Source organism: Hetaerina americana, unplaced genomic scaffold (assembly GCF_022747635.1).
Source record: "Hetaerina americana unplaced genomic scaffold, ioHetAmer1.1.p SCAF_4, whole genome shotgun sequence".
NCBI classification, from domain to species: Eukaryota; Metazoa; Arthropoda; class Insecta; order Odonata; family Calopterygidae; genus Hetaerina; species Hetaerina americana.
This window is the reverse complement of record NW_027286985.1, coordinates 17,218,043-17,237,026: the sequence shown is the minus strand read 5'-3', so window position 1 is coordinate 17,237,026 and position 18,984 is coordinate 17,218,043. Positions and strand designations below refer to the sequence as shown.

The 18,984-nt window shown below is 38.7% G+C and overlaps 1 protein-coding gene across 2 annotated transcripts in view; it reads left to right on the top strand.

Annotated features, from left to right (window-relative positions):
* The window catches only part of S6KL (S6 Kinase Like), a 148,131-nt gene that overhangs the window by 115,690 nt on the left and 13,457 nt on the right, over positions 1 to 18,984 (top strand). The window contains exon 8 of one of the 2 annotated variants that reach the window (XM_071590954.1): positions 8,971 to 9,012. The exons of the other annotated variant lie outside the window; for it this stretch is intronic. Coding sequence (XP_071447055.1) covers positions 8,971 to 9,000 — 30 coding nt within the window. The 3' untranslated portion in view covers positions 9,001 to 9,012. Of the gene's footprint in view, positions 1 to 8,970; positions 9,013 to 18,984 lie in introns of those variants that run through there. 2 annotated transcript variants of the gene reach the window in all.

The window sequence follows — 18,984 nt, the reverse complement described above, 5'->3', positions numbered from 1 at the left end:
GGCAAAGACGAGTTCGCGATGCTCATGACTCGCAGATTCTAAAGACACATTTGTTCTTTGATTATAAAAGCGTACAGTTATTTTAAATATTATTCAGTAAAACTAATCTTGAATGTGATTTAGGCGTGCTTTTTTAATATAGCCGTGAATTCCTAGTTCAGGGATGCCAAGGACAACGAAGGAGAAACTAATGGAGTATAGTGTATTCAATAGTTTTATCGGCCAGGGATTGGAATGGAAGAGAAAGTTCGCAAATTTTTCTTGTAATAAAAATTACGCACTAGTTAATCCCAGATTATTGAATCGTCAAACCTTACGGTTTTTCTCGCTGGGTTTATTATCGGTGGCTCTTAAGGAAAGAACTAGGTAGCATGAGCATTTAAAAGAAACATTCCCACTAATTCTAAAGTAATTTTTAAGTATCAATAATAGGCATTGCTGCCTTTGACGTTTTTTATCAGCTACGTAGTACGTATACTGTATTTTCCCAATAAACATACTCTTTGGAGTTTTCGCATGTATATTTATGGAGAGGAAAATAAATTTACAAAATTCTTTCTTTTCATTGAAGTTAATGGAATGATAAACACTGGTGTCGGAAATATGTTAGTTCAGTTTGATGGCGTAATTAAGCTGCCTACTACGTGGATGTACTGGAAAGACTCCGAAAAAGGGTCATCAGGACGAGAAAAGACATCTCCGCTACCTGGCAACTCCATCACGACGACACGCCTTGCCACAACGCGCTACGAGTCGGCGAGTTGTTGACCAAACAGCAGGTGCCAACGCTGCGCCACCCCCCTATAGTCCTAACGTCGCACCAGCAGACTTCTTTTCGTTCCCTCGGATTAAGGCAGCTCTGAAAGGAACCTGTTTTTCGTCCATATAAGAGATCCAATCTGCCGTGACGAAGACCTTGCGAGAGGCCCCCGAAGATGCCTTCCAGGTTGCGCACCAGTCATAGCAGAGTCGCTGGAAAAAATGCGTTGAGGCCCAAGGACAGTACTATGAAGAATTTAAGTGTGTGCCAACCTGTTCAATAAATTACTTTTAAAAAATTATCGAATTACTTTTGGAACGCATTCTGTAGTTTCAATGGCGTCAGTGAGGTTTATGGTGTCAGAATGAAGATAAATTTGTACATCGTCAGCATATAGATGATGTTTACAGTGATTGATTTGGGAGGTTAGGTCGTTAATATAAAGGGAGAAAAGTAGGGGTCCAAGCGTGGATCCTAGAGGTACGCCGCGAGACACTTCGATCCACACAGAAGAAGAGGCATTGGAGATAACTTTTTGGTAACGTTCGCTGAGGTAAGACTTGAGCCAAGATACGGCAGGAGAAGAGAAATTCATGTGATGGAGTTCCACTTTAGTCAAGTAGGCCCAGGACAGTAGTCTTTTGTCGATTGGACATCTAATGTCGTCTGTGATTTTGAATGGTGCTGTGAGATTTACGTAAGCCGATTAGCAAAGTATTGATTATATTGTTATTCTTTATGAAATGGGCTTGAAAACGAGCTTTGAAGATAGTAAGCAAAAGACTAATCGGTCTGTATTCTTTCATATCAGTAGAAGGATTTTTCTTAGCCATTGGACGGACTAAGGCAAGTTTCTATTTTCAGGGAAATTTGTTTTGCAAGATGAACCAATTAAAGAAAGATATGCGTAATGAAAGGCAAAGCTATGTGAACCATGAGTATGAAAGAGAGAAAGAGTATGAAAGAAATTGGTATTTTATGAGAATTATTAGCGTTGAGCGTTAGCTTTAACTTTTCATAAAGCCTTGAGCACATCGGTTTGAGTTACTGGTAAGATATTGAAGGGATTAGGTAAGGGGTGCATGGTTAATTGAGAAAGTTGGTTGACGTATTCACTTCTGTTCTCTGGGTCATCGAGAGTTGTAATGAATCGGGGGCGGTAATAAACTGCGTGTTTCGTTTGTTAAGACATATTGACGGGGGTGGATATAAGAGGAGTTGTACGCACTTCATGGTACCGCAGTAGCATGGCTTGAAGCGATGATCGTTCGGTAATTTGGTGATAGCACTTAGCTTCTGGTGGGCCAGTTTTAGTGGAATCCCTCTAGGGAGAGTTGTCAATTTGTAATTTGACGTACTATTCTCAGTCGAAACCGGAAGTTAACGTAATGTTAGCTTAAATAAACAAAGTTAATATTATTTTTCTGTAAAAACGTTTTGATTGTAAATTGTAAACTTAAAATGTTATTGTCTCTCTACGTTTCTACAAAAGAATTCAAAGAAAATCGGTGCACTTGTCATTTCCAGTATCATAGAATACTGGAATGTCATAAAATAATAAAATATCAGCTTGTTTTATCATTCTGGTTTTCATCAGGTATATCATTTGGTGTTATACGATGGGCATTTTGTTGACAAGAGAAAATGAAATGAAATCTTTTAGGAATGTATTTCGGACAAGTGTTCGCAAAACTTTATCCCAAAGCTACGTATTTCAGTTCATTTTCTATGAGTACGCAATTTACTTCGTGAATCAAGTAATTGAACAGAGTGAAAATGCGAAGTTAGGCTCAAATTTTTACCTATCAATTGAGTGTTAACATTGTACTCGGACAAGACATTGATGGCGTTTCCAGTGAAGACTATACTTATATACGTGGGCAAAACGATCGCCGCGTGTAGCAAGCGTAAGTCCAAGGTAAGGATATTCTGGGATATCGCTTTACTTTCGCAATTACGGTCTCGTATCATTGTGGTAGAGAATTATTTTGTGGGGAAAAATTTGTAGGCCAGACGCTGTGACTAGAAAGATTTTCTTAATGTTTAACATCGTGGATTGAGCATTTTTTCTTCATTAATGGGATAAGGAGTTAAGGATATGCTAGCCTCGTCACATTTCTTGTTTGGATGATAGCTTAACGTGACTATTCTAATTATCTAAACCATTTGTTAATAAAATACTTTTATCTATACTTATAATAATTTCCTGGAGAGGAAATGATAAATATGAAATTAAACAATGCCATACAAGAAAAAATGTTGTAGTTAATGGTAGAATAATCAATAAATATTTAGGATATTTCTACCGCATTGATGAAACTTGCGTATTTGTAGTAAACATGTATGTTTAGTGGTTATAACTATCGAAAGACTGTACACAGAACCAAAATATATGCATGAAGTTAAATGTGTAAATTAATGGTAAGAGAAATAATTTTCTAGGGAATGGAGGTTGAATTTGGGGAGTGGGCAGTAACTATATTTTGTGTCGATAGTATTTCGTTATTATAACTTTGAAGCGTAGGAGTTGAAGTCTTGAAATAAAAAGCTTTAAGAATATTTATCTCTGCCTATATGACCATGACCATGGTCATGTGCCCAAGGCACAGGTTGTACTTGCACGCCTTACCAAATGTCTTGACAAAGTACCAACCATTGTGCGAGTATGATATGATATTTCACGACTGTCATCAGTCCACATATATCCTTTCCGGTGAACTGCGAATGAGAAATTCGGCATGGAGGGAGAGCTCCTGACGAACTTGACTGGAAAATTAGAATCCTCCAAGAATGTTAGTAGCATGGGGCTAATTTAGTCTCCATTGTTCCAGGGAGTCAATCCACGGGAATTTCATATCAAAGCTTATACAGATCTGAGATATATTGAAGAATGATAAGATAGATGCTCCCGAAATTATTCGTAGTTTTTTTTCAATTCCAGTGGGGCGAATCATATCCCGTTCTTCCGTCTTTCACAACATCACGGTAATTTTTCAGCAGAACTTCCTCTATGTCTATTTCTGGTTATTGAACTGGTTAAAGAGATTTATGTGTGATAATCAGTCGGTTGTTTCTGACTCCGTTACTTTTCGTTATAGGCCATCTCCCTTGTGCTACGAATTTGAAATAGGGGTATTTCTGAATCTTGATAAAAGTTTTACAGTAATATATTTTAAATATTTACACTACTTTTGTTTTTCTGACTCCAATCCCTATCATTGTGTGCTATGTACAGGCCACACAGCCGTCATTATACGTCTTCATTGTGAAACATTTTCAAATGGACTATGAGTCTGAAAGTTGCACTATTGAGTAATGTGAAAGATTCCAAAATTAAGGAGGGAGTGGTACTTCTTTTCAAATTTGCCATCAAATTACTATCACTTCTTTTCAACTTTGCAGCATTTCTCCTAACCCATTTTTGAAATTTTCGTTGCATTCCCGGGTCTGTCTGGGATATAAACCTTGTAATTATATAAGGCCGCAGTGATCATAAGAAATCGGTTTCATGAAAGTTTCTTTAGTATTCCTCTTTCAACTAAACTTGACGAAGGATATCTGCGATCTATCTACACCTAGCTTATTATTAACATTAGTCAGCCGGTATTTGTTGATGAATGCAGGAGACTACGCACATTTCTACGATCAAATCCGAGATTGGTTTGGCGCTTTTCCGTCGTAATCCTGGCGAGCTTCTGTGTCGATATACGAGAGCTGTCGAGAAAGTGACCTCCGTTTTCGTGCAGCGTGAGAATTAGTGGTGGGATCCGAATGGTCGTTGTATTGATGCAAACAATAGTTCAGTAAGCCTCGAGCAGCAGTGGTTGGAAGGCCGCGCCGCTTGTCATTTGTTTACAATAGCGAGCCAAAATGAACGACGCAATTGAAATTACCGCCAAATGGTCTATCCAGAAAGTAACCCCCGTTATACAAGATACGTACTAGCCTAACTTTTCAGTCGTGTTTCCATGCAACAGAGGGATAGTAATCTATGGAAAACCTTCTAAAGATTTTAGTAGTCGCAAAACGATTTTCACGAACTTTTTCATCAATTTTCAGGTGCAGTTCATTGTTCACCACAAGCCATCATGGAGTTTTGGATTGACTCTTAACCGAATGACAACATTGACGCACAACTCTTGTCACTCATCACATATGGCCCGTACAGAGCAATAATTTTCCGATGAATTTCAGCAGTTTTGAAGTTTTTTATCAGTAAAAGCCCTATCACGGAACTAACTTCAAATTCGGCGGGAACTTCAGTTACATTGTTCTCATTGTCTTGCTATTGTATACAAACAACTAACCTTCCAACCACTGCAGTTCGAGGCGTACTGACCTACTGTGTGCGTTAATACAGCGACCATTCGGCTCTCTTCACCAGTTCTCACGCTACACGAAAACGGAGGTTACTCTCTTGATTACTCTTGTATAACTAGACGAAACATTGATACGCTGATGCACTTCAGAGACAAAGAAACAGTTGAAACCGTGAATTTCTGAAGGCGATCCGGCTCCGAAGGAGGCGAAGACGGTGACGAGGCCAACAAGATGATGGCCACGGGTTTTTGGGATGCCCGCGGAATTATGTGCATCTATTACTTTCAAAAAGGACTAAATATAAATGGAGAATATTATGCGTAGTTACTGCAAATGTTGAACGAAAAAATCAAGAAAAAACATTTGGCGTAGACAAAGATTCTTCCATCAAGACAATGCACGTATTCGCACCTGCGCTTTGTCGGTGGCGAAAGTTATAGAATTATGGTTCAAATTATTACAGCATTCACCACATTCACCAGATTTGGCCCCCAGTGACTTTTTTTTTGTTTCCCAACTTGAAAAATGCATCGGCGGAGAACGAATCGCGTCGAATGAGGACGTCATCGTCATCACAGATGTCAATTTTGACGACGTTCCAAAATCCTACTTTTTGGTCTGCTTAAAAAAGTTGCCGAAACAAGCTGGGATAAGTGTATCGAGCTAAAAGGAGGTTATATTGAAGTATAATCTACCCAAAATTGTTTTTCTATTTTTACTTAAGGGCTTATTAAACTACCCATGTAAATATGTCCAGAAATATGTAATGCACGAGTGATTTGGTGATTTTGCAGCTTTATGCTTGCGATGTGCCATCTATGCACGTAATAACCTGTTCCTCTGCTATCTGTCGGATTGTTAGACTCTTGCCCAAAAATATTTCCGTAAGATGGTAAATGGTAAATTTTACGGTTAGATCCAAGAATCTTACTACATCCTTTCGAAGATTTGGATAAAAATATACAGAAATAACGGTTGATTCAATTCATTTGCCTTGGTGTATACGGTGCATTAACCATTTTAATGACGGAACTAGACAATATTGGGTAAATATATTGTTTGCAAGTCCTTCAATACGGAGAATCAAGAATTTCCAGTGGGATGAAGTTGTCATCATTTGCAACCCACGAATCTCTTTGTTGCCCTTATGTGAGACTCACATGAATATTCAGATACTAGACGTCGGAAAAATGTCATACAACGTTATTCCGACAGCTTCGACCACGCTGCACTATTAAATTATAGACAAATTTGAGCTATGTGAGAGTTATTACTGCAACTCGTGTAACGGCTAGATTGCTCCTTGGGGTCTTGTCTGTTGCAATAAACCCAGAATCCGCAGCTTACTTAGGAATCTCATTTGTGATTTCTCATGTTTGGCTGCAATTGAAGACAGTCCGTTGATGTTTTCAACAAGTACATAGTGTATTTCATATAAGAATAGGTCAATGCTTGTCCTCAGCCTAGAAATAAAAAATGAAATGATGAAGTAACCAGTAGCAATAATGATATATGCTCGTACGAAAAACCATATCGTATTTTAGCAATCATGCTGTTTAGTGGTAAGTTGTCGAAGAATGAGATAAATGCCCCGGCGCGGGGCTTATTAAGATTCTTGAATAAGCATGGAAACGGACAAGAAAAAATGGGCGTTCTTGGAAAGAGTGAAGGAATTATAATTTGGTCAGGAGCTGAGTAAGTGCATGTTGAGTACAATTAATTTTTTTATGTTAAAAGTACTTTTTAGTACGTTTTTGACACAGTTCCTCATTTACATGGTAGCTATAGTTTATGTATATTAGTTTCAATGGAAGATATTGTGATAATCTAATGTTAATTAAATTATTGATTTTCGAAGTTTTCTGGCTCTAAGTTACTCGTTTATTTATCGTGACGGGTTGAATGAAGTGCTAATTCCAGATTTCCGTGGACATAATTGTGGCAAAATAGAGAGATCTGCAGAACGAAGTAAGGCATTCCCTTGCCCTCATTCAAGATCCAGTCCTTGCGATTTGTCCGTTTGCGGCTACGAAAAAGATTTACTCTGGTTTAAATGCCTTATATCGTGAAAGAAATTAAGTATCTCTATTTCAAAAGTTGTGCACCTAACTTCGATTCCGATTAGATTAAATAAAAAAACATCAAATGCGTTACTGCCGCCTGAAAGGTGAAGTCGTGGTTTGATCATCAAAGGCGACCCGTGGCACCTTGAAGCGACTGAAGTACGTACGCGGCGGCGGTGCGACCCCAGGACGTCTTTCCCCCCTCACTGCTCACCCGGCCGTGAAGATGACAAGAGATTGCCCCTTAAACGAGACGGACGCGTATGACTTTCGACTCCTGACGCGGATCTAAATAATGCGCAGGCCGCTCCGTCGGCTGAGCTCGTACGTCAAACCTCCTCGTCCCCGTGCGCCCCGTCATTTCCAACGTCGACGCCTCCCGACTTCCCTCCCCAATCCCGTAGCATTTCCTTTATTTCCCAACCCCATCCTGTGTCTCACTGTCTCACTGCGACGGTAGTTTCTTCCCCTCTCGTTCGCCACTTCCTCCTCCGCATCTTCCTCTCCTCACTTTTTCAGTCCAACCTTCGGTGCCATCCTGCATCCTTCCCCCCTCAACCTTCCTCGCCGTCCCCCCTAGCCTCGACGAGACTCGCCCACGGCTCCCATTACACAACCATCATGAGCAATCCTCCCACGCCTATTTCATCAGGACTCAAATTCACTCCCTTACCAATTACTCCAGTACCTACCTTGCGCCCGCGCCGGCTCCTACCAATCCTCAGCCCCTAGTATGTTGCCCTCTGCTATCCTCCCGTCTCTCATTTCTCCCTCATCTCCCTTTTGGATCTATATCAGTTGATTTCTGGCCTTTCCACATTTCCATTTTTCAATCAATTCTCTACCAAGTATTGTTGAATAAGAGTAGGACATTGCCTTAAGAGGTCCTCGCAGGTAAACAAGATATTTTTAGTGGAGAACTTGATACAAATTATGATGTAGCCTTCCGGATTCAATATTGTATTATATTTCGGGTTTTGTATCTCTTCAATCAGTTCCTGATTATACAAGTATAAAGTTGTGTTTATCAGCTGTTTTATGTTTATTTTTATGGCAAATATACGATATTCTACGTTGGAATTCATTCTTTCATGCGATTCTGTCTCTAGTTTGAATCCATATGAGTAATTTTAGGAAGGAAAATTATCATAAATATTCCGTTTATGAGGAAAACTGATTATGTTCGAGTATCTTCTTCTTTTGAAGTTTATCATGTATCTACATAGGAATTGGTTTTGCTTCTCAGCCGTTACAGATTTCTCCACCATCAGATGTGTCGTCCCACAATCGTGCGTGATAGCGCATGTGAACCAAGGTTTATGACCGATATGGTGTGGATTTGAAAGATGACAGTAGCAGATGCAATTGGGTACGATATTCCATAAGCAGAATGAAATTTCTTTAAGCAGATGTATGATTGGACAGCATTTTATAATTCTAGAGAAAGCTCGAAATTATGATCGAAAAACGTAATGTGTTTGGAAGTTTTTTATGTACCTTCTCTTTGTTGAAGCTCTTCTGAATTATGCTCAGGGGAATCAAAAGAACCTTGATTCTAAAATTATTACACCTCAAAGGTCCTCGAAAGATAACACTCGACTCGGTGAAAGTTGGGTTAAAATTCTCAAAGTGGAGCCCACAGGATACTTCATTAGCTCGTATTGATGTGTCATTCTGTAATTACTTGGAAAATGTTGCCAGTATAGGCTACTATTATTCATTGGCAGTAAATTTTATAGTCGAAGAAATATGAAGCCGCCGCCCATATAACGTCTGTGGTGGCCCCTATGCTCCTAATATTTCGATAAGCTCTTTGCTTGTCAGCAGGTTTCCCAGGGGCCAGACCTCCACAACTGACACACCTTTCGCACCCGAGGCGGCACTATAACCCGCGAATTTTGGATGAGCAGCCAGCCAAATCCGCCCGACTAGCACGGCCTGCATTATATTTGAGTTTATAATGAAAGTGATGTGGCAACTTCGGGACCTATTTCTCCCGCAGCTGTAAATAGGTAACGATCATTGACGCAAATTAAATTTCAGCCGGGGTACTTTCGGAACAAAGTTCGCATGAGCTTTATTCTGCTTAAACCTAATGGTAGTTTTCAGAATAAATTATTAATAATTTATGCCGAATGGAGCGAGATCGAATGCCGTCTATTCGATTGGTTTGATGATTTGGAAACAAATGGAGATGCTTCGTTTAGTAAGTGAAGTTTTAATTTTTCTAATCGCACGAAAATCTAATGGCCTTATTCGGTATTACAAAAAGTCTCATTTTTAAGTTGTTAGCTTTAAGGGACACACATATTTATATCAACATCTCGCCGCATCCTTGCCGCGTGGTGGGCGTCACGAAGGGGAGACGCTTCTAATGAGAATCGTAGTTCTCGAATGTATAAGGAAATGACTCGAAGCCTGGCGCGCCTTTTCTCAATTCAACTCCACCGTTATGCTTTCGCCCTGTCCCAAACGCGCGGACACCTTGCGTTCTTGGTTCCACGAAGGAAAAAAAGTAGCACCTGTATAAAACGGTTGTTCATCTCCGCCAGGCTTTAATCTTCTCCGTCGTTACGAACGCTGTTTTTGACCCCTGTAGTGCTCGGTGAAGCACGGCTTTTGAAAAAATGTTTCCATTATTACTTGTTGGTCATTTATTCGCTTCGTTTACGTGGCATTTATGTTCGCAAGAAAGTTTTACTCCGAGCAGTAAGCCTCTGAATTAAAGCAATTATCGAATATTCCACCTGAGGGTCTGTGGTGTTTTTTTCGCGAATGATTTAAATCCCATTACGAGTTTTTTCTCCTCATTTGCTCACTGAACAAGTTCAATTTACCCTAGGGATGCTGCTATTAGCGAGAATTGATGCTTAAGAATGCAAGGCTGGAAATAGAGCTGGAACCATTACAACTCTTTGAACTTATTTTTTTTTGGAAAGTATTGTTAGCGTTTTTAGGTGAGTTAAAATATACTTATTACACATTTCAAAATTAACGTTTATAAACTCCGGAATTTAAAAAAAACATGTAAAATCATTTAAAGTCCTATTTTCGATCTTAGTAATAAATGATACATTTGGAATATTATATTTTTGCCCGAATTATAATACTTCATGGATTTTTTGTTTTATGTTTTATTATTTAAGGATAACTGCGCCATTGGTAATATTTTATGACATGTTATTGATTTTTGTTATTTGAAGTATTTTTTAATATATGTAACGGTGTCAGTCTCATATCATTTAGCATAGCCACGGTATTATTTTTGCTGAAATTTTCCTTTCTGATAATTAAGGAATGAGGTTCATAACCATCTTGAGAATCCAAGAAATTCCTTACTGATGTTGTCACGTGTATTGTTTTTCCCCAACCCTCCTAATTCCTTTTAAGAAATTTGCATCTAGGGAGGGTGAGATTCCTTGTCTGGACGGGTTTTGCTCGCTGGTGTTGATTCATCATTTCCTTGGATTAAGTTTTCGGAAATATTTCCGGGAACGTTCCCGGAAATTTAAAAAAGTACCTTTATGAACGACGAGGTATGGTCGCTCACTTTGTGGAACAGGTTTGAGAAATAATTATTGCTTTCAAAATTGGTCAAAAGAAGTGTTAAATATATGTCCTTTTGAGAAAATAATATCAAAATTTGATAATACATCCCAAGAATAGCGTTCTATAATTATATTAACAATTAGCTTGTTGAAATTGATGATTGTTTTCTATGATTATCATACGGATCGTTTTCCTCATTCGGTTAGTTATTATGATCTTTTTAATTTTGATATCACTGTGATTACTTTATTACTATACATATGTATGGTGTATTCATTCAAAGAATACAATAGCGATTCAATTGCTCGTGACGTAAAGTACGTGTTAGAAGAAAATGTCTGTTTTGTTATTTTTCGAGATCAAGAATATATTATGTACTATATTTGTTTTCTAGACACGAACATTAGAACTTGTTATTGTGATACCCTTAAAGAAGTTTAGTGACATTTAAAAGGTGAGTATTATTACCGTTCTCCATGGTCAGTTTTTTTTCTTTCGTTCGTACGCACATCATCATTACTTGAAGCATTGCAATCATTCGCTTAAAAAAAAGACGAATTTACGTTCAAATGAAAATGTCGAGTTATTATATGTTGCTGGTTATGAAAGTTAAGACATCAGGATAAGTTAATATATTTCTTCTCAACCATCGAAAGCCGTAGAATTCACTTGCCACCCACCGTTTTTGAGGTAATGCCGTAAACTCTGTGTGACTGGATCCGTGCCTTATTAAGTTCAATTCATTCTAGCGCTTGTTAAATTGTATCAGTCGTATGTCAGTTGATTGCGCTTAAAAAAATCCATTTTTACTCTGCGAGCGAAATATGCGCACACACTGGTAAATTTGTGATAATTTTTGTCGTATCTACCTTGACCGTTTAAGGCACACATGCCCAGGGTTGCCGACCTCTTTAAATGGTCTCGTTCTTTCTTTTACTCTCTTTCCCACGTGTTGTCTACAGTGTAGTCTTCTGTTTCCTATCCTTGAGTTAATAACTGTCAATTTTTTCCTGTCGTACCGCTGCAATTTCCGTATGATGTCTCATGAAAAAAATTCAGTTGGAAAAAATAGCATGATATACATTATACAGCATGACCGCGATTCATAGATGTTCCCCAATTCCGGACTTTTTTATTTGCTAGCAATTAAATAAATAATCGAATGCACGCGGGAATTTAAATGCCCATACATCGGGTTTATTGTGTTCGACTCGCCATATAGTATATGCGATCTTCCCTTTGATTAAATAGTAATAATATTAACATCTCGATTTTAGGAGTAGGACTTAAATTCCTAATCATTCTAAAATTAATTATCTATGTTATAGTAACTGTATTCATATTTTGCTTGCAATTCTCCAAATGCTGTTAGCTTGTGAAATTTCATCTTGGCATTAACATTAGGTATGTTAATCAAGGTTCCATTTTTTCAAGCTCTCTCTTTTTCATTGTACTTACGTGAGAACATATTTGGTTGACTGTGATCTTTCAAGGAGCGGAATAAATATTCTTGTAATTAATTAAGCGACTATCTTAATGAGCCTTCAATTGTCTTTTCACTTCACTTGTGCCGGCTCAAGGTATTTTAACGTGATTAAAGTAAGGTCCAATTGGTGGCCTTCGCGCACAGAATTTTGAGGTCTGCTATTAAAAGGAACTCCAATCTAAATGTTTCTACCTGTGGGATAAATCCAGTCCACTTTTATTTCATTATTGCGGCTAAACATGAATTAATTTTGGTCTTAAAAGCCTGCAAATGGATTATTTGGAAATACTTCGATCCTATTCTATATGATTTCAATTTGGTCAAATTTCAAACCATGGTGCAAGGCAAGGTGTTGCTGAATTGTTTAAACTCCATCTCGTAATAAAATACTTGGAATTCTAAACTTTCTAATTGAGACATAATAGCAGTTTTTAAGTCTTCCGTAGTCAATGGACGTTTATTGTTCGTATCATAACCGTTGACGAAATTTCGAGCTGTACCTCAGAAAGGTGTCTTATTGGTTTTATTCAAGCATATTAAGATGATTTTAGGGCGTAAGTATAATGAAAATGATACATTTGTTTAGTTGGCATTATCAGGACATCGACCTCCAGACTAATTTCATCGAAAAATTTTTAATTTAAAGTCAAATTCGTCTTCATTTACAGCGACAACGTGGATGTTTCTTTTTCACTCAAACGTATAGTCTGCCCAGCCGCCTCTGCCCAACCGCCTACAGCCACACAACACGTTGACTGACCGAAGGAGCAAAGGTTTCAAGCTCGGAGGTTATTATGGTGTACTTCCTTGAATCCATTTGCATCGATTTTGATGGAATACGAAGGCGTGTCATCCTTATTCCAGTGAGCTAACAGCTCGAAATCGGGAAGCGCAGACCTCTTTGGCCTTTGGGTTCGTTTCGTGACGAGTGGGTGAGATTCTAGAGAGGGAAAGAGAGAGAGAGAGACGTGCGATGGCGTCCTTGCCCTTGGGGTTGAGACCTCCCGTCAAAAATAATTACCTCCACTACTCCCCCATATTGCCTCCCTCCAGGCCTCCCTCCCCACCTCCTCCAGGAACAAGGTCGCTGGCTGGCCTCAGCGCTTTTCTATATCCCCGGCGTTCGGGCGGTTAGGTTGCCCAGCTGAGGGTTAGTACGGCGTAACTACATATTATCGGACGCGGCGTGCAGGAGTATCTACGTAGTTCCCGATATCAGCTTATTTCGGCCGCGTGGTACGATATACTTGATAGTACGCAAAATAGTATCCTTGATAATGTTTGGGGCTCTATTACGATTATTTAACTCTTTCCAGCTCTCTGTCGATTCTCATCGTCTGTGCCCCTTTGCCAATTTTGAAGACTAATATCTATCCTTCGCACGCATGACGTATAAAACGTTCATCCGTATTTATTCTTAACTTAATGATCACAGATCTCAATTGAACTAACAGAATTGTGTCTTATTACCTTTTAATGCACATACAGTAGGGTCTTCATCTAGGGATTATAGATATGGCAACACTGTGAATCCATTGGTGGACAATGTCTTCTCACACTTATGTTATCCTCGACCTTGGAAAGTAAAGTTAGGTCCTCCAAGGGTTGTCAGTGGTGGGCCAATTCATCCTCCGCGTTTCTCTTTACTCTTTGTGATTACATCGAGTGGTCGTAAATTTCGCGACGATTGTGAATCGTGCCTTTTAATATTTCTCCTGGTAGCACGTTGATTAACCAATACCTTCAAGGCCATTTCCATATTTAATTTAGCATTGGATTTAATTGTTGTTCTTGAAAGTTAGGTAATTGGAATTAATGGTTTATCGTTATATGCGAGTACATGTGAGGGTTGAACATAGAGAATGTCGGTCCTGCGCGTGTTATATTTATTGGACCCGAATTTAAAAAATAGTATATTCATTGCTGTAAATAGATTGGGGAGTTGTGATGCTTAATGAATGATTGGTGTTTTGTTGAATTTCAAGAATTGCATTTGGGGAAGTGATCATTTGCGATTCCACAGCTAGAGAAATGGGGGTGAACGTGGTAGACTTTAAGCGTTTAGCACTGGCAAGAAAGAATTTTGAGGGCGGAGATGTTCCTGGATTGATTATACTCGAGTTGCCCCCGAGGATGGGAGTATCCAATGAAAGAGGTCCCAGCGGCTAAGGCGCCGTCTGAAGGAAAACTGGCGGCGTGGGTCGTCGTAATTTCTTGGAAGTAAACCAGGGCTCTGGGAGAAGAATTTATGATTTGGACTGTTGAAGAGTTAAGGGAAGTTGCGGCGAGGGGATGAGGTGATCGGATTAAAGGAGTCAGGTGTTGAAAATCCATTTGCTGAAAATTTCTAAATCATAAATTTACCTGAACGCCTGGCAGTTGAAACCCCCTGTCATACGACTTACGAGTAGAAGTTAATTTTTCCGTAATCGTTCATTTAATTCCACTCACCACAGTTCAGTACCAGGGAGCCTTAATATTTTTAAATATAAAATAAATAAAATAACTAAATTTTAAGTCGTATCTAACTCAGTTGAGCTCCATCAATTGAAACATCTCATTTCGCCATTTTTCAAGAATAATAACTTGGTGGAGTATCGCGTTTCAAAATTATTGTTAATTCTTAGCAGTGCTTCATGAGATTGAATTTTGCGAAAGTTAAATTTTAATTCAATATCAGCGGTAGATTATTTTTTATTCAATTCCTACAGATTCTGTTTTCCTTTACCTTCTTAAACCTCCTTGGGGTTGCATAACGGATGGCATATGAATGCCGGATTTTTCATCAATTGAAAATAATATTTTTGTGGTTGTTGTACAGTTTTTCCAACTGATAAGTGGGTACACTTTGTCGTTACTAATTACGTAGGGTGCTTGCTTGAAATTAAGTTATGTTTCAGCGGTCTGGTAGATGTCAAATGAATAAGGAATGAAAAAGAATGAAGCGTGTTTATTCCTTTCGGTTTGAAGTCGCATTCGGATGCCAAGTAGCTTAATTGTTGCAATCCTCCTAACTTCTGGTACTATTTTTTTTCTATTTTCGGCATTCATCAACAATTCTTGATATGTTTTGTATTTTAGGAACTTCATATTAAGAGTTGAAAAAAATTGTTCAATTAGGGAGGAGAGCTATGTAACAAATGAACATGTGGTTACCGTTCCTATTGCCTATGGTATCCTTATTTATGATAGAAATGAAGTTGAAAAATCATTATTTATCGCTGATTTTCAATTTTCCTTTTATTCAAATAACAGAGTTTGGAGATAAATAAAGGCTTCGTATATAGCAGCAGACCTGAAAGTTTCCAAGGCAGGGTCTTAAGTCAATCATCCCATGCCTCAGATTGAACTGAGTGATTAATGAACGGAAATATTCAAAATAGTGTGGGTAATAATGACGAGATAATCTTGTAATTTGCAATTATAATTGGACTAGTATAAAAATATAGATATTAAATTATAGTAAACAGTTTCTACCGGAGCTGCTAGCATTGGTTCCATTTCACGAGTGGGTTAGGATGGAAATTGATGGAAACCAATTTATTGAGAAAAATCTCTGAGGATAGCATTATAATACAAAACAGCCAATCAGGAAACTACAAAGTGGGACAATATATTATTCCTAAGGGATAATAAATAATATTAAGGGAATTTCCCGATGGAAATTCCCTTATGGAAATTCATACACATTTTCAACTCATTTAAAAAAGGCTGACGTGCATACGGACATTATTCCTGAAAAATTCTCTATTTGTGTTCCCCTCAAAGGTGTAAATTAGCGGACTTGAACCCAAATTCTCCATGTTGGACGAAATTAAACTGAAAACCTTCTAATCGCCACAGAGTGACTTGCCTGTTTCATTCCTGAAAAGGTTTTCCTGAATTCTCTTGACATCGACGAATTGTACGCAACTGTCTTGAAAAAAAATTAAAAACAAGGGCCTTTTTTATTTTTGTTCCCTCCCAGTGAATTTGCTGCTATGATCAGTTTTAATTAACTGAAGGGTGCCCTGTTGGCCGTTTAATATTCCTGCTTTGTCGAATTGCCCCTTATTTAGTTGGGGTTTTATTAATTAGTTCCATAATTACGGGCCTATTTTTTCGTAGTTTTCATCTTAAAACTACAAGCTACGGAAACCCTTGCTGAAAACGGTTTGCTTTTGTTGTCGTCATTGTATGTAGCACTTTAGCCGTTTTGGTGTTTGAGAATATAAAACTTGAGTATTCCATTTCAGTCCTTTGCCTAGAATAACCTTGGTTAACATTTGGACAATGGCAAATTATTTTGCTCAACTTTTGTTGTTCAAATCCGCATTTGCTTTTTGTCTGAATTGTGTAATTGTATTCAGATTTCAGTGTAAAAATCTCGCTCTTAGGAGTACGTAGCCGTTACACAATCGTTAAGATAGTGAGTACTGTGTGCAATTGCAATTGAAATAAACGTTTTTTAAGCCTTTAAGCCTTACGAATTAACTCTTAAATGCTCAGCCATTGATAATTGTCGATACCTGCCCCGAGGATTTTTTACTCTTCTCCTCTTTTGGTCTTGTAAAATAGAGTTATTAATTTGGTTAAGAACCCCAGTGCCTAACCGGGCATCCAGATATGCATAAGTCTATGGTATGTGATTCCAAGGAGTTCTTTAACTGTAAAATAGCCTTCATAAGTTGTACCAAGAATATGAAAGTACAGTATTTTGAGCATGGTGTTTTAATGATAACTTCGTTTTTATCTTAAAAAACTTTACACCGTCATACTGATTGCTCCTTTTTCCAAAAGCCAGTAGATGCGGATCTATAATGACTTCAGCCGCCGCGCCGTAATTTCACCTCTCGAAACATGTTCTTAACGTTCTTCATAAAATAATAATTTTCAAAGTAATGAGAAAATCACTTTTTGAAACTGTAACCATTAAAAATGCGACTGTTGCTAGATTCCATTAAGCTCGTTTCAAGTGGTATTTGCCCTCCCATGCCTCCTCTATTTAACCGCAACGCTCGGAGAGCGGGAAACGGCCTCAAGGATAGTCGGTGACCTTGCCGTTTCACGCAGGAGCACCCACACCTGCGTCCCGAACGCAGCACTCCCATCTCTACCAAGAACAACATTCTCATGGGAATTATTCACGTAGCAATCCTCTCCCGTCAACCCCCCCCCCCCCCCCCCCCCCCGAACCCTCGCCTGCAAATTGTGAGGAATTGGGAACGTTGTAATCAGCGTGGCAACGTTGGAAGGATTCTCTGGCCGCGCCAGCTTCGAAACACTGATGATTCGATCGCTCGCTCATCCCAATCGTAATTATATGAAACTACTTTGCAAATAGACAGCCGATTTGAAATCACAGCATTGGAACTATACCCGATTCAAGGAAACGTGAAACATGTCCCAGGCATGTATGGAAACCACTGATTTTGAATCTTTTAATATATAGTATAGTGTGTTACTGTTACATAGGTTGGCGAAGAAGGAGGAAGAGAGCATGCACTAGGCCCTAATGAGAGACGGGACGGAAATGAAGTACCAGGAGGCAGTAAAAAAAGTTAAAAGAGTGGGAAATGGGTGCAATAGAAGAAAAATGGGAACGTATAAATAAATATAATTGTGTATTAATCGAAAGCTTCAAACAAAACTATTAAAGGATAAGGATCAATTTCACGATGGAAGGGTGATATTGGTGCACTCTGCAGGAAGATAAGAACGCTTTCAGGAGGTAAGAAAGGAAAATCCGTGCACGCTATCAAAGATACGTAAGAAAAAAATTGATAATTGAACCGGGAAAGATTCAGGAGAATCGTAAAAAATACATAGAGGATCTGCGAAGACAGTAGGCCAGCATGCTTAGACTGAGAAAGAGAATATGACGTCGATGGGAAAAGATTACGTTCGTGAATACTTTTTTGTGAGATAGAAAGGTATTAAGGTAATTGAAATGAGATAAGGCCGTGGGAATACATAAAATTCCAGCGGAACCACTTAAGGGTTTAGGAAAACGGGGAAAGAAAATTTTTTATTAACTAATCCGTAGCGCTTGTGAGGGAGGAATTAGGCTGGAAGTGTTTGTCTGACTGGTGTCAGTTCCCATCCCAAAAAAGGAAAAGAATCCCATATGCGAGGAGAATAGAATAATAAGTTAGATTTCATATAGGGCTAAAAAGATATTCAACATAATTTTTGAGAGAATGGAGGGCAATGCTTACTTGATTTATGATCATTTTGGGTTCATGAACGTGAGAGGCAGGCGTTATGCTGTAACTAATAAAAAGTAAAATAGAATGAAATCAGGTTATATTTGTTTGTTTCGTAGATTTTTAGAAGGCGTTCTCTAGGATAAATTGGATAGAATTAATACTGCCGAAAGTACTGCCGAAAATAGAAGTCGGTAGGATGGATAGGCGACTTATCTGCAGATTATGCATACTATATCTAGTATCTCAGATTACGCTGGTGTGTCTGGCGGGTGGAGAGTAATGGGCAGTGCTAGACAGGGGAATGAGAAAGGGATACCAACTATCGCCTGTTATTTGCAATATGTACTCGTATATGTGGAGGTAAGAGAGACACGGGAAGGGTTGTAGGCATTAATGTAATCACGTGAGTGTAGCTGGGGAATCCCTAAAATCATATTTGTCGATTATCAAGTTTTAGATAGCGAATCAGCCGCGGGTCCTTAGCCTTTACATGTCTTAGACTTCTCAGGTGCGAGTGGCTGAAGGGGGGTCGGGATGTCAAGTGTAAGGAAGAGGGGTAATATAGGAGTGCACCCTATTATCACCCCTGATTTGTGGAGGAAATGGTAGAAGAGGCAT